Genomic DNA, 13366 nt, shown 5'->3' with positions numbered 1-13366 from the left:
AAGCATTCGATGAAGCCAAATAGCTTCACGTCTTGCTTTAACAGTTCCTCTGTACTCGGCCTCTGTAGAGGAGAGAGAAATTGTCTGCTGCTTCTTATTGGTCCATATGACTGCACGGATCCTAAATTGAACACATATCCAGAAGTTGACTTTTTATCTTCAACAAAGCTTGCCCAATCTGAAACTGTGAAACCACTGAGTCTAGGATTAGAACTTTGAGAGTACAAAAGTCCATAATTTGAGGTTCCTTTAACATAACAAAGCACACACTTTGCAGCCATCCGATGATCAGCCATAGGAGCTATCATAAAGCGTGAGATGTAGTTGACTATGAAGCTGATGTCAGGCCTAGTAGCAGAGAGGTAGATGAGGCTGCCTACTAGTTGCCTATATGTAATATCATCAACGAAAGGAGAACCAAACTTTGTGGATAACTTGAGAACTTTTTCCATGGGTGTAGATGCAAGCTTACAATAGATGCAAGCTTACAATCTTGCATACAAAATTTCTCTAATAGAGCCTTGACATATTTGGATTGAGAGATGAATACACCAGAAGATTGTTGCCAAACCTCAACACCTAGCCAATAATGTATGGGCCCGAGGTCGGTTATATCAAAACACTAGCATAAATTCTGTTTGATTCCCTGAATCAAGGATGCCAAACTGCCAGTGATGATCAAATCATCCACATAAATAACTGGAAGGATGATGTCACTGTCAATAGTCTTGATGTACAAATTTGAGTTTGAAGAATTCCTCTTGAAGCCTCGATCACTGAGGTACTTATCAATTTTTAGGTACCATGCCCGAGGGGCTTGCTTCAAGCCATAGCGAGCTTTTACCAATCTAACAACCTTGAGACCAAGAGGTTGCATCATGTAGATCTCTTCATGGAGATCACCATTCAGGAAAGCACTCTTGACGTCCATCTGATGGACCTTCTAACCAAATTGTGTTGCCATGGCTAGGACTAGTTTGATGGTGCTCATCTTTGCAGTAGGAGCAAAGGTCCTCATAATCAATGCCTCGAGGCTGAGAAAAGCCCTTCGCAAGTAAACGAGCTTTGTACTTATTTGAAGTATTATCCGATTTGTATTTGATTTTGTAAACCCATTTGTAGCCAATGGGTTTCTTCCCTAGTGGAAGATCAAAAAGGACCTAGGTGTTATTCTTCAACAGGCTTAGGTGTTCAAATGTCATGGCCTGTGCCTTGGAATATGTTTGAGGTTCAAACACACTATGAATGTTGGCCACGAGAGCAAAGTTAACAGACTCTGTAGGTTTGCTCTTTTTTAGCTCTTTTTTCGAGTACTTCTCCCATCAATGAGCTCATCTTCATGAAGATCAACAAGTGTCTTAGCCCACCACTTAGGCCGGAGAGGAGAACGATCGACATTAGTATCAGGAGATGCTTGGTGATTAGGTTCCTCATCAAAAGAATCTGGATCAAACTCAGGTGAAGCATCTATAAATCGAGGTGATCCTGCAGGAGAAGCTGGAGGTGTCTATATAGGTATCGGTGGTATAATTGGAGCTGTAGGAGCTACTGGAGTCCTCCCATCAGGTGGACCTAATGGAAGCTTAACTCCCAAATCATGAGCCTTCATAGGCTGATTTGTTGCAACAGGAACAAGCATGAAAGGTCCTCACTACTCATCAAAGACTACATTACGATTGTAGATGAGACGAGATGTCTCAACATCGATCAGGTGGTAGGCTTTGTGAAGACTACTATATCCAACAAGCATGAGTTTCTTACTCTTGGCATTCAACTTGGTGCGTGATGCATTCGGGATCCAAACAAAAGCAAGGGAGCCAAAAACTTTCAAGTGACTGTTTTTGGGCTTGCAACCTACCCAAGCCTCTTCTAGAGTTTTACTTTTGACCACCACTATGGGTGACTAGCTCAAAAGATAAATTGCACTGTTGACTGCATCTGCCAAGAACTTGTTCGGACCATGTCCGTGTTCGAACATGGATTGAGCCATCTTGGTGATTGTTCTATTCCATTGTTCAACTACACTGTTATGTTGTGGTGTGTGGGGTGTGGTTAATCGTCGTTTGATGCCACGAGTATATAAGAAGCTAGAGAAATCATTAGAACAAAATTTCCCCCATTGTCTGATCTAAGAGTAATAATAGAATTTCTAGACTTTTTTTCAACTAAAGGTTTATACTTCTGAAATATAGGAAATGCATCTGATTTCTTTTTAAGGAAATACACCCACTTTTTTCTATTGAAATCATCAACAAACACCAAAAAATACCTGGATCCAAGAATAGGAGTGGTCATAGGGCTGCAAATATCGGTATGAAGTAACTGAAGTACTTGAGAAGTTTGCCATGAATTGCCACTTACGAAAGGTGTGCGATTTTGCTTTCCACCTTGACATGTATCACAAACTCATGCCAATCCAAGAACAAGCTTATCTTGAGCAAGCTGTGAGAGATAATGCTTATTTAAGTGGCTATATCATTGATGCCAAAGTGTGCTAACAAAAGATTGCCGAGCAGCCATAGCTAAGTTGCGAGAATCACTAGAATAAGGCAGAAAAGACCATGATCCTCAAGACCCACTGCAACAGTATACTGAGTCACCTGATTGGTGATGGTGCACTGATGTGAACTGAAGGTGACATCCAAGTGTGGACAATGTCGTAGTTACTGATTGACTGAGAGTAGATTTTGTTCCATCCTTGGAACATAGTATACATCAAGGAAAATGAGATTTCTCCCACGAGACTGAATCTGAATGTTGCCTTTGCCGACAATAGTGTACTCTTCACCGACACCAAAAATAACGGAATCTGTTGAAGGCTGGTAGTTAGCGAACCAATCTCTACGATGGGTGAAGTGATGAGAGGCACTTGAATCAATGTACTAGGTAGATGACTTCACATGATTTGTAGGTCTTTTAGCCACGAAGGCATAAAAGTCAGATTTTGTCTGCTCATTGTGATTTGCACTGTTTCCTTTGGGCTGCTAATATGATTGCTTAGATTGTGCGGCTAAGCGTTTCCCACATTCAACCTTCATGTGCCCAAACTTGTGGCAATAGTTGTATTGAATTTTCTTCTTCCGGGAGACATCTGATGCGGGATCAAAAGACTTTTGCTAAGACGACTGCTAAAACTTGACTTTATCCTTCTGAAAGGATTTAGCAGCAAAGGCTTGCTCTGTGGAGGTGGAGTTGGAACTGCTATTGAATTGTTATTTCCACCGATCTTGCCGAATTAGAAGTGTGTAGAGATTAGTGAACTTCATATCAACACCAAAAGATGTGATGTTGAAAGTCTCGATAAAATGCTCATAGGACTTTGGTAAACTCCGAAGAGTGATCACCACAATATCCTCTTCCTCCATGTTATGACTAATGGCAAGCAACTGATCACACATTTCTTGAATCCTATTCAAGTTTGCTTGGAGCGAGGTTCGCTCATCCATGATAATAGAAAACAGAATGTTCTTCAAAACGAAAGCTTTGCTTTTGTCAAAAGTCTCATGAAGACCTTTGAAATGTGTCCATATCTCGACAGCTCTCTTGCCCGATGGAATCTGAGAGAGCTGATCATCAGCCACGGATAATTTGAGAAGCATCACTACCTCTTGATTATTTAGATCCCATGTATCTTGATCAAGACCAGGAGTATTCAGATGCTTCGTAACACCCATAACAAGTTGATCGGTAGTCTAATATTTAAAAATTGAGATGATCTGTTGCTTCCAAGTGCCATAATTTCAATCATTGAATTTTGAGTTGTGCTCAAGCAAAATGTTTGTCAGAGATGCCATGGCACGTTTTTTCATTTTTCAATGAAAAATGTGAAAATTTGTGGAGGCAAGTTCAACAAGGCAGAAAAATGAAAGACCCCGAAATTTAAAGGATGACCTAGAAGAGAGCTCAAAAAACATAGGAAAAAAATGTTGTCAATTTTTGGATCCGCTAGCTCGAAAGTCTAAGGCACTTAGAAAATTTTGACAACCCAGTTGAGCTCTCGAAAAACCCATAAAGAATTTGCAATCGAAATTTTTTTCTGAGGTAAAAAAACTAGGGTTTCGAACAAAAAAAAGGTCACTGGCCATGGAGGAAAAAATGTAGAGAAAAATGGCAGTAATAGGTAGTATACGCTTGATTTTCCACAGAGAAGTTATGTCGTTGGTTGAGACTTCACACGAGTTGCAAAGGTGACAATGGATGTGAAGGATTTTAGCACAAATAATGTCACTTTGTGAGGACATGCGGGTTTTTGAATGACCTCGCGATTTGCATAAAAATCGAGCAAAAAATTGCATACATGAGCAGAGGTAGGGTTTGTAGAACACCAAATGCGAGCTAGGAATAAGAACACCAAATGTGAGCTGTGAAATCACGAGTTTCCACAATATATCAGACGTGATTTGCAGGAAAAAGGCCTGTGACTAGTCTTAAAAACCCAAGCCAGAAAAACCAATAGTGAGTTATGAATTTCCCACAAAAACAGAAACCCTAGATGGGCTGTGGAGAAAATCTCTAAAATAAATTCGAAAAATTTGAGCAAATAATTTTGAAAGAAATTATACAAGTTTTGAAAAAATTTGAAGTATTGGCTTTGATGGCATATCATGAAGTAATTGGTAAAACAGTTGCTTATTATTAACAGAGACCAAGAGGTCATTATAAATATATACAAAAGAATGGAACAATGTTTCCTAAGAAAAGGATCATCAAGAGTAGAAACATTCTATTCTAGCTGAAAGAAAGCTAAAAAAAGCTAAAACTGACTAAAGCTAACTTAATATTAGATGTTGGAGTTGATGAAAGCCAACTCCGAAGACGCCCAAGATCACCTGCATGCCAAGACCTGTCAAAGAGAAGCCAAGGAGAGGAAGAGCATGGAGCAAGGGAAAAACCCTAAATGGAGATGAGAGACCACAAGTATGCAAACACAAGAGAAAATGTATTTACAATGAGAATTTGATGTTCTGAAAATACAATGAGGGAGCTCGAATATAAAGAGTTCCAGGAATCTTCTAGAACAAGCTAGAAGATGCTAGGAGATAAGTGTGACAACTAAGCATACATTCACATAAGGTGGAAAGTCCTCGAACAATGTGAGAGGATAAGTATGACTTAGGAGAGAACAAACTCCCGTATTGTCAACAACTTATAACTAACTCCTAGACTATAACTAATAAATAAATGCATTTACCTAAGTAAGCTTAAGTAATAGAATAAATAATTAGTAAATTAATTATTTACTCTAACACCCCCCCTTAACTACAACTTAGGGAAATGCCTTAAGCTCACAAAACTAAGATGAAATGCAGGATGGGTCCCGGCAACGAAGCCATGTTAGGTACCCATGTACAGTGCAAAAAAATGCAACCTCTGTAAAATGGAGAAAGAGAGAAAACCACGTGGGAAAAACCCTCCCCTAAAAAGAGGTAAGAACCTAGTGAAGAACTGAAGAAGCCTCCAACTAGGGAAAAGTCCTCTAAAACAGGAACAATGAGTGTTCATGAAGAAGCATCACTGAAGCATGTAGAAGCCGCAAAATTTGCCAAACTGCTGATCTGAAGAACCTCCATGGAAGAAGAAGGCACGAACCGAGCATGTCTATATGGTAGATGATCCATCCCACCGAAATGCATAGGTAGCCAGCCACTGCAATCGCCTTGTACATAGGATCAACCACTGAATACATAGTTCACACTAACGAACCATCGAACCACGGATGCATTAGAACAACAGCATAACCCCCCCTTAATGCAGACGGGGTGTGATGACAGGCAACTGAGAAGGTGGGCCAAAGTCTCCTGCAGACGAACCAAGAACGACGAGAGAGGGAAAGAGGTACAAACACTTATAAAGACACGGTCAAACTGATTCTGCATAGGCTAATGTCGTGGAAGGGACATTCACTTGACAAAGGGAGAATGCCTAAAACAACAAACAACTATCCCCCCATGTTGCTTTATGAAAATAGTGCATGTACAACTGACTCAAAACAACGTTCATGATCCCCAGAATGCAAAAGTGACACTTTATCTCAGTGCGATACATAAAAGTGCTTCAAAATGATAGCTACAATGATCAAAACCAAAAACAAGCTGATACAAAAGAAAGTATAGCTCAAAACAAAGGAATCCATGCTAGGAAAACGATCCTCGGGCCTAAAATACTCAAGATATCCACCATATAGAAAAAATGCCAAAACTATGATAAAAAGAGCATGGGCCAAAAATTAAAAAAAAGGACCACATTTTTGAAAAGGTGACAGAACCAGCTTTCCAAAAATATCAAGTTTTCAAAAAACGAGCATGGGACGCAAAAGATATGCTTGCCGGAGTCAAAAAAAGAACTTCGGATTTTGACTGAAAAATGGGCAATGAAAAAGCATCAAAACCTAAAAATACCTGCACCAATGTCTCCGTCTTGGAACTAGCTTTTCGACGCTTCTTTCGGATCAGAAAAATACCTCCATATGCTCAAGTTATGGCCAAAAAACCAAGAGTAGGTCCAAAATGACCCTGAAGGAGATGTGCAAGAAGGTCTGATGGCATCATGTTGACGTCAGCAAATTACTGCAAAAAAGTTGACGGCCACGTAGCATGCCTGCCACGTGTCACGCGCTGATAGGCAGAAGGTGCTGACAGGGCGTAGACATGTCAACGGGCGGCTTGGGTGCTGATTGTACAAAAAATGCTGAGCGGGCTGGCTGATGGGGAGGCAGCGGAGGAGCAGAGATTTTCGGAGGAGCATCGGTAGAGGAGTAGGAGGGGCGGCGCCGGGGTGGTCCGCGGGTGGCGGTCGGGCCGCAGCGGCTCTGCGGCGTCGTTGTCAGTGGCAGCGGCCGGCGAGTTGCACGGCGGCGGCCGCTGGGTGGCGCGGCGGTGGCCGCCCAGTGGTGCGCAAAAATATATATATTTTTATTTTTTAAATGCCGATCCGTCCGTACGACCGTATGGAATGCCCTGAAATGAAATTTGTTTTGCCTCGCGGAGCTCTGTCTCCAAAATCGAAAAGCTTTATATGAATCTTGATTGCAAACAGCCTTCCGGATCCAATGGCGATGTCCGTTTGGGCTGAAAGTGCTCCAAAAAATTGCTGATCCCTTGATTTGAAGAAAAAATGCACAAACAAACTAGGGTTTGTGACTTCAAATCACGGCTTCAAAAATCCTTTAACGAAGCTGCAACAGAAAGGCTCTGATACCATGTTGGAGTTGATGAAAGCCAACTCCGAAGACGCCCAAGCTCACTTGCATGCGAAGACCTGCCAAAGAGAAGCCAAGGAGAGGAAAAGCATGGAGCAAGGGAAAAACCCTAAATGGACATGAGAGACCACAAGTATGCAAACACAAGAGAAAATATATTTACAATGAGAATGTGATGTTCTGAAAATACAATGAGGGAGCCCGAATATAAAGAGCTCTAGGAATCTTCTAGAACAAGCTAGAAGATGCTAGGAGATAAGTGTGACAACTAAGCATACATCCACATAAGGTGGAAAGTCCTCGAACAATGTGAAAGGATAAATATGACTTAGGAGAGAACAAACTCCCATATTGTCAACAACTTATAACTAACTCCTAGACTACAACTAATAAATAAATGCATTTACCTAAGTAAGCTTAAGTAATAGAATAAATAATTAGTAAATTAATTATTTATTCTTAACATTAGAAACATTCAAATATTTACAATAGTTTACAAATAGATTCCCATTAACTAATAATAGATGATTATCTATTATTGTAATAGATTTAAATTATAGAAACAAGACTTTGACCAATACTACATGCTTATCCTAGCACCAAGGACCTTTGGCCAAAATAAATGCTTTATCTTTAGTACATTTGCAAAGAAACATAAAAGAAACTATTTGTGCATGTATAGATCTTGTCTTGTTTTTTAGATGAGCACTCAAGGATGTAGGTAATTCAAGCATGAAAATTGGTTAAACTAGGGAAATGGGTACTTCAATTACAGAAAAGACCTTGCTTGGACATGTTCTCTTCTTATGCACCATGTCCTTAGAGAATTGGACACATCTCTAAACATCAGTTTTTTGGCATTGCATGTAACTTTTAATCATCCAATGTAAACTCTTCTACCTGTCTGCATCATTAGCTCCACTTTATCATCCAACAGCAGTGAACCCTTAGACTTGTGTTTTTTACTCTCTCCTAATTGTCCTTTAGTATTGCAAATATTCTCATGGAGTTGCCGTTTGTCACAAGGGCCCTTGAACCCTTGGATGTTGCCAGGGATGGGCCTATTTGAAAAAATGCAATAGGGAAGTCTGCTTCTTCATACTTGATAGATTGAAGGTTCCTGTGAATGCCTTCACCACTGCCCAATCTGTGTCTGCAGTAGCACTGTCTACCATGTTACAGTTTACTGTTTTTCGGGTGGGAGTTTCATTTTGAGCTATGAATACGGTTATTTTTAACTGAAGTCTTAAAAGTGCAATGCATTTCATGTCTCTTTGGCTCCGATGTGGGTGTGCACGTCTGTGAACACTGTGAGTGATTGAACTAATTTAGCTTTCAGAACAAAGATGATTGATTAAACTAATGCAAAACTGCTTCCAACTCAGTCAAACTGAACAAGTTTGGAAAGCTTGCGAGTAAGCCTTAGAAAAGATCCCAAATTGAGCAGTATAAGAAGTCATTATTTTTACTTAATCTATGATATGAATATGTTTATAAAGGTTCGCATGTTAGAAGAGGGGTTTTGCTCTCTAAATTTACTTTTTGGAGATATGATGTAAAACTTTGATTTGAAAGTATGAAAACTAAAACAGATAGTGCTAGGTAAAATACAATTTTGCATTAGATATACACACGTGAATCATCACCATTTAAAGTGGCCCATAAAAAAAAAAAACTCCCCTAATAGATTAAGATAGGTAATAATTTAGAAAGGGGATCATCATTTTCTCAATGGTGACTAGCCAAGTCATCCCAATTCAATAAAAATACTACTATTTGAGCGCAATAATGTTCGACATGGTCCACAATAAGGTTGTTGCTCTCTATAGTAATGACAAACCTTAATTGATTGAATGCCTCTTTCCACTAAGGATCTCCTGTAGGATCGACCATAATTTCCAGTTTGTACAGAAATGTTTTTCATAGGTATTGAGAACAACTCGAGTCATTTTCTATGGTAATTCTATGGAAGCCAGTCCAATATATCATCACACAAGACAGCAAGAGGTTGATCACATCTAGTTTCACCGTTTGTTTTTAAACCAGACTACATGTGCCCTCTTGTCAAGAACTTGCACTTAGCATCTCTTAAATATACCCAGCAACAGTTGGGCCAGGGTTGCCTTTAGAGGCACAATCAAATGTTTTCTTTCTCCCAGTGCTCAAAGCCTTGTATTCATTTTTTCGACTAACATTGAAATGGACTTTTAACCCCTAAATAGGTATAATCCGCTCGCTTTAGTTATATTTTATTTGACTTGTTACTTAGGTATTTTATTTACCTTTCCCTTAGTTTCACAGGTTATGAATTTGGCTACAACTTTTTCTTCAAATGTTGTGTGGCCATCTGATTCCATTACATTCACTACCATTCTTTGAATTTGGCAGCTTTTGCACTTTACTACATGTCAGTTCTTTGAATAGTAATAGTTTTCATGAGTTGTCTTGTGTATGGTTTCTAATTGCCAACTGAATTTTTAAATTTTTTTCCAGGCAGTTATTTTATGCATACTATGTGTCAAGTTATGCCATTTTTTTGACATAAATACCTAAGTAAAGTCAGACTGGGCCTTTTCTCCAATAAACTACACGTTTGCTCAGAAAACTGAATAATTGACCAGCTTACTGTGCAAAAATATTTAAATAAAGCCGAACAAGTATTAGCCATATTTAGCTTGATCTCTTGTTTATGTTCAAAATTGGCGAAGCAACATAAAAAATCTAACCCTATGGTTAATGGTCATTACACATGATACATTTTATCACTTTCTTGCAGTCAAATAAATAGAAGTTAGATATGTTATGCATTATTCAAAATTTGATTAAGTTGTTTCTAATTACTGAATGATCAAACATTTACTATTACACAATTTTGCATGAATTTATGCATATAAGCATTTTAGTGTGTAGACAAATGAGTCACCGATCTCATTTCCTTTCTGCAGGTTACTAAAGAAAGGAAATGGAAGGAGATAGCCCTTTCACTCAACTTTCCTCCAACAACAACAAGTGCTTCATTTGTATTACGCAAGTTTTATAGCAATTCTCTTCATCACTATGAACAAGTATATCTATTTGGAGGCCGTGGTCCTTTGGTTCAAACACCAGGTATAAATTGCAATCTGTATCATGTTTTTGTAATTGCCTGGTCATTCACCAGTCCTCATATTTTCTTAATGAAATCGTTTTTGGTTTGCTTCATAATCAGCCACCCCAGCTATCTCAAGTCCAGGCCATCATTTCTCAGAGATCGAGCATATGCATTCAGTTGCAGAGGTTCCTGAACCAGATTTTAAGAGGCAGAAGATTGATTCAGCTCAAGCACTTGGAGGTACTCATGAACTTTTCTCACTTTTTCTTTCTGATTTAGAGAATTTCATTTTACTTTTGGTCAAATTTTTTATTGAGCATTTTGTGTTTTCTTTGCATCTAGGTAATATTATTGATCAGACTTTCAAGCTAGGTTGCTAACATGGCATTTTGCTGCAGTGGACCCTGCATCATCAGTTGGGAGCATTGTGAATGGGTCTATTGATGGTAAATTTGAGTATGGATATATGGTAACTGTAATGGTTGGTACAAGGAAGATGAAGGGTGTGTTATATCATGTACCTCCAATTGGTGCCAAACCACAAGGTGCATCTGTTTCAAGCTATATGAACAGTCTTGGGTCTGAACTTAAGGCTTCTGATGTGGAGGATCAAATTGGTCATCGACGAAGGAGAAAAGAACTGTCTAGAAAGGATCCAAATGCACCAAGGCAAAACCGAAGTGGTTATACGTTTTTCTTTGCGGAGCAACGAGCCAAGCTGAAGTCTTCTGTACCAGATAAGAATAGAGAAATCAGCAAGAAGATTGGTGATTTGTGGAATAGGCTTCCCGAGGAGGAGAAATCTGTAAGTACATGTGTTTATCCTGATAATATAAAAGTGCTCATATTATATTCAGGAGCTAATACTCTAAAGCTTTTCCTTGGCAGCCATATCAAGAAAGAGGCTTAAAAGATAAGGAGCGTTATCTACGAGAGATGCAGGAATATAAGGGAAGATTTAGATCTCAAATAGTGCATTCAGATGGAGCAAATGCCTCTCAGAGTGGTCTCCAGAATGCAAGCAATGAAATTCGCTCAAACAATGATGTATGCCATACGGCTTAGATTTTAAAGAAATCTAAATTGAGCTTCAGGAGGACAAAATTTGAATTTGAATTTCGTAATTGCCAAAGCACCTATCTTTTGTTTCCAATACTGGAGGGAGTTAAGAGTTCCAATATTCTAAAGAATGAGAGTACTTCTTTAGATAGAGGCATCACCTCCTCTGCAAGGCTAGCAACTTCACTGTGGTCCAAGGATCCAGTTTTGCAGTACAAAAGCGCAATTTATCTCCAGTTATATGGATCAAATTGATAATCCTGTCAAACCTTTTGTGGAATGTAATGTTATCTATTCATGGATTTAGAATACTTTGTTTCAAAGAAGCAGCATGATTTTTGAAGAAAAATGGGGAATGGTCACAGGTTGGTTGGATCAGGTAGATGTGTAAATACAAATATTGCGGAGAGATAGTGGTTTCGTGATGTTAGTTCGGATATTTACTTTGTATATTTGACCTGGTCATGTTTTTAAAGATCAGAGTGTCTACGACATCTTGGAATCTTACATTTATGATGTTATAAACGGATATAGTTTCTTTCACCATTTCGTAGGAGAAAATTCTTTAGTTAGGTGATATTATGTTTCAATTCCAATTGGTAAATCAGGTTTTGTTTTGCTAATATATGAAGTGCAACGAGAAGACAATTTAACCCAAAAAACTATCATGGTATCAATCCAGCACTTGAAGTAGGTAAACCTACACAGCTGATCTTGGTGGTCAATTTATTTTTCGTCCGAAATATAGCTGGCATGTTTAGTATTAGAAAGGAAATATAGGGTTCCTGCAAATTGGCCTCCTAGATGTCAGCATTGTATTTGCTTGTGATGCGATAAATTATTGGTTCTTACTGAAAATGATCTAGGGCAAAATTTATAAGAAATTCTTCCTTCCTTGAGCTCCTTTGGAGATGGTTTTGACTTGTCCTGTTTCTTTGTGAAATAATAAAATATTTGCCATGATGCTCAAGTTAAGGCTTCAATGGCCATGCTGGTCAAAATCAGATGGCAGACGAATTGAGTGACTTTCGGTATGAAATAGTTAATAATCATCCTTGCAACAAGGACACACATGTAATATTATCATGGTAGGTGAGGTCAACTATGTGCCGCTCTTTAGTAGATGTACTTCTGGAATATGTCAAAGTCACTATTTGGTTCTATGGTCAAGGAATTAGAAAAGCTTATTTAAATTACCATTTTAGCATCCTGGTAAGATGACTATTAGGAGGCTATAGCCTCCAACTTAAGTAGGGGTTGAATATCTATGGAGTGCCCAATCATCTAGATGATCCATTTTAATTGAAGCCAATGTTTTCAATTTTGTCTTATCAAAGAGACAAAACAACTAAATATAACATTAGCAGCAATAATATCCATAACAGTAGGGTGAATTTTGGAGTATTACCGTTTAATGATTACATTATTGAAACTAAGCATATTGTGTTGCTGCCATGATTCTACCAATATTAATCAAATGTCAAGTCCAGTTTTCATCAGAAGTAGAACATCCCTGGTTCTTGCATTAGGATTGTTCAGTTTTATCTGACTATTTTAGCACATCTTTAAAAAAGTTGGTTCAATAACATGTTCAATTGTAGATTTGTTGGTCTACAGCCCTCTCTTTTAGAGCTGTATCTTTCGGTAACTAGTTGTAATGCCCTCTAAGGGATCCAAAAGAATCAACGTAAAGTTTTATTAAGTTTGTTAAAACAATTTAAAAAAAAAGATCAATATACACATCAATCATAAAGTAGCGGAAGCAATAACATACAATCATATATAAGCCAACATAATAGATTACATTTCTTAAGGATCCCAAGATGTTGAATCACATTTAAATTTAAATAATATTAAGTCAAATAAAAAACATATCCATATGAAAGTACAACTACAAGTCCATACCACTTAAACAATGTACATTTGTTTCAAATGCCACTTGGCAATAAAATTTGGAATGCACAACATCCATTGTACATGTTACAGGGTATGAAAGGCTGAAAAATATACATTATAAA

General features: G+C 38.3%; 1 protein-coding gene across 1 annotated transcript in view; it reads left to right on the top strand.

Annotated features, from left to right (window-relative positions):
* LOC149543165 (high mobility group B protein 9-like) overlaps nucleotides 1-11894 on the top strand; it is a 102351-nt gene extending 90457 nt beyond the window's left edge. The window contains exons 3-6 of the mRNA XM_089798052.1: nucleotides 10144-10306; nucleotides 10407-10529; nucleotides 10688-11094; nucleotides 11178-11894. Coding sequence (XP_089654178.1) covers nucleotides 10144-10306; nucleotides 10407-10529; nucleotides 10688-11094; nucleotides 11178-11354 — 870 coding nt within the window. The 3' untranslated portion in view covers nucleotides 11355-11894. The remainder of the gene's footprint in view (nucleotides 1-10143; nucleotides 10307-10406; nucleotides 10530-10687; nucleotides 11095-11177) is intronic.
* Nucleotides 11895-13366: the final 1472 nt, after the last annotated feature.

Source organism: Cupressus sempervirens, chromosome 8 (genome assembly GCF_028749045.1).
Source record: "Cupressus sempervirens isolate cs-2001-9-10 chromosome 8, ASM2874904v1, whole genome shotgun sequence".
Classification (NCBI taxonomy): Eukaryota; Viridiplantae; Streptophyta; class Pinopsida; order Cupressales; family Cupressaceae; genus Cupressus; species Cupressus sempervirens.
Note: the sequence above shows the minus strand (reverse complement) of the source record. Positions and strands in the feature narration are given on the sequence as shown.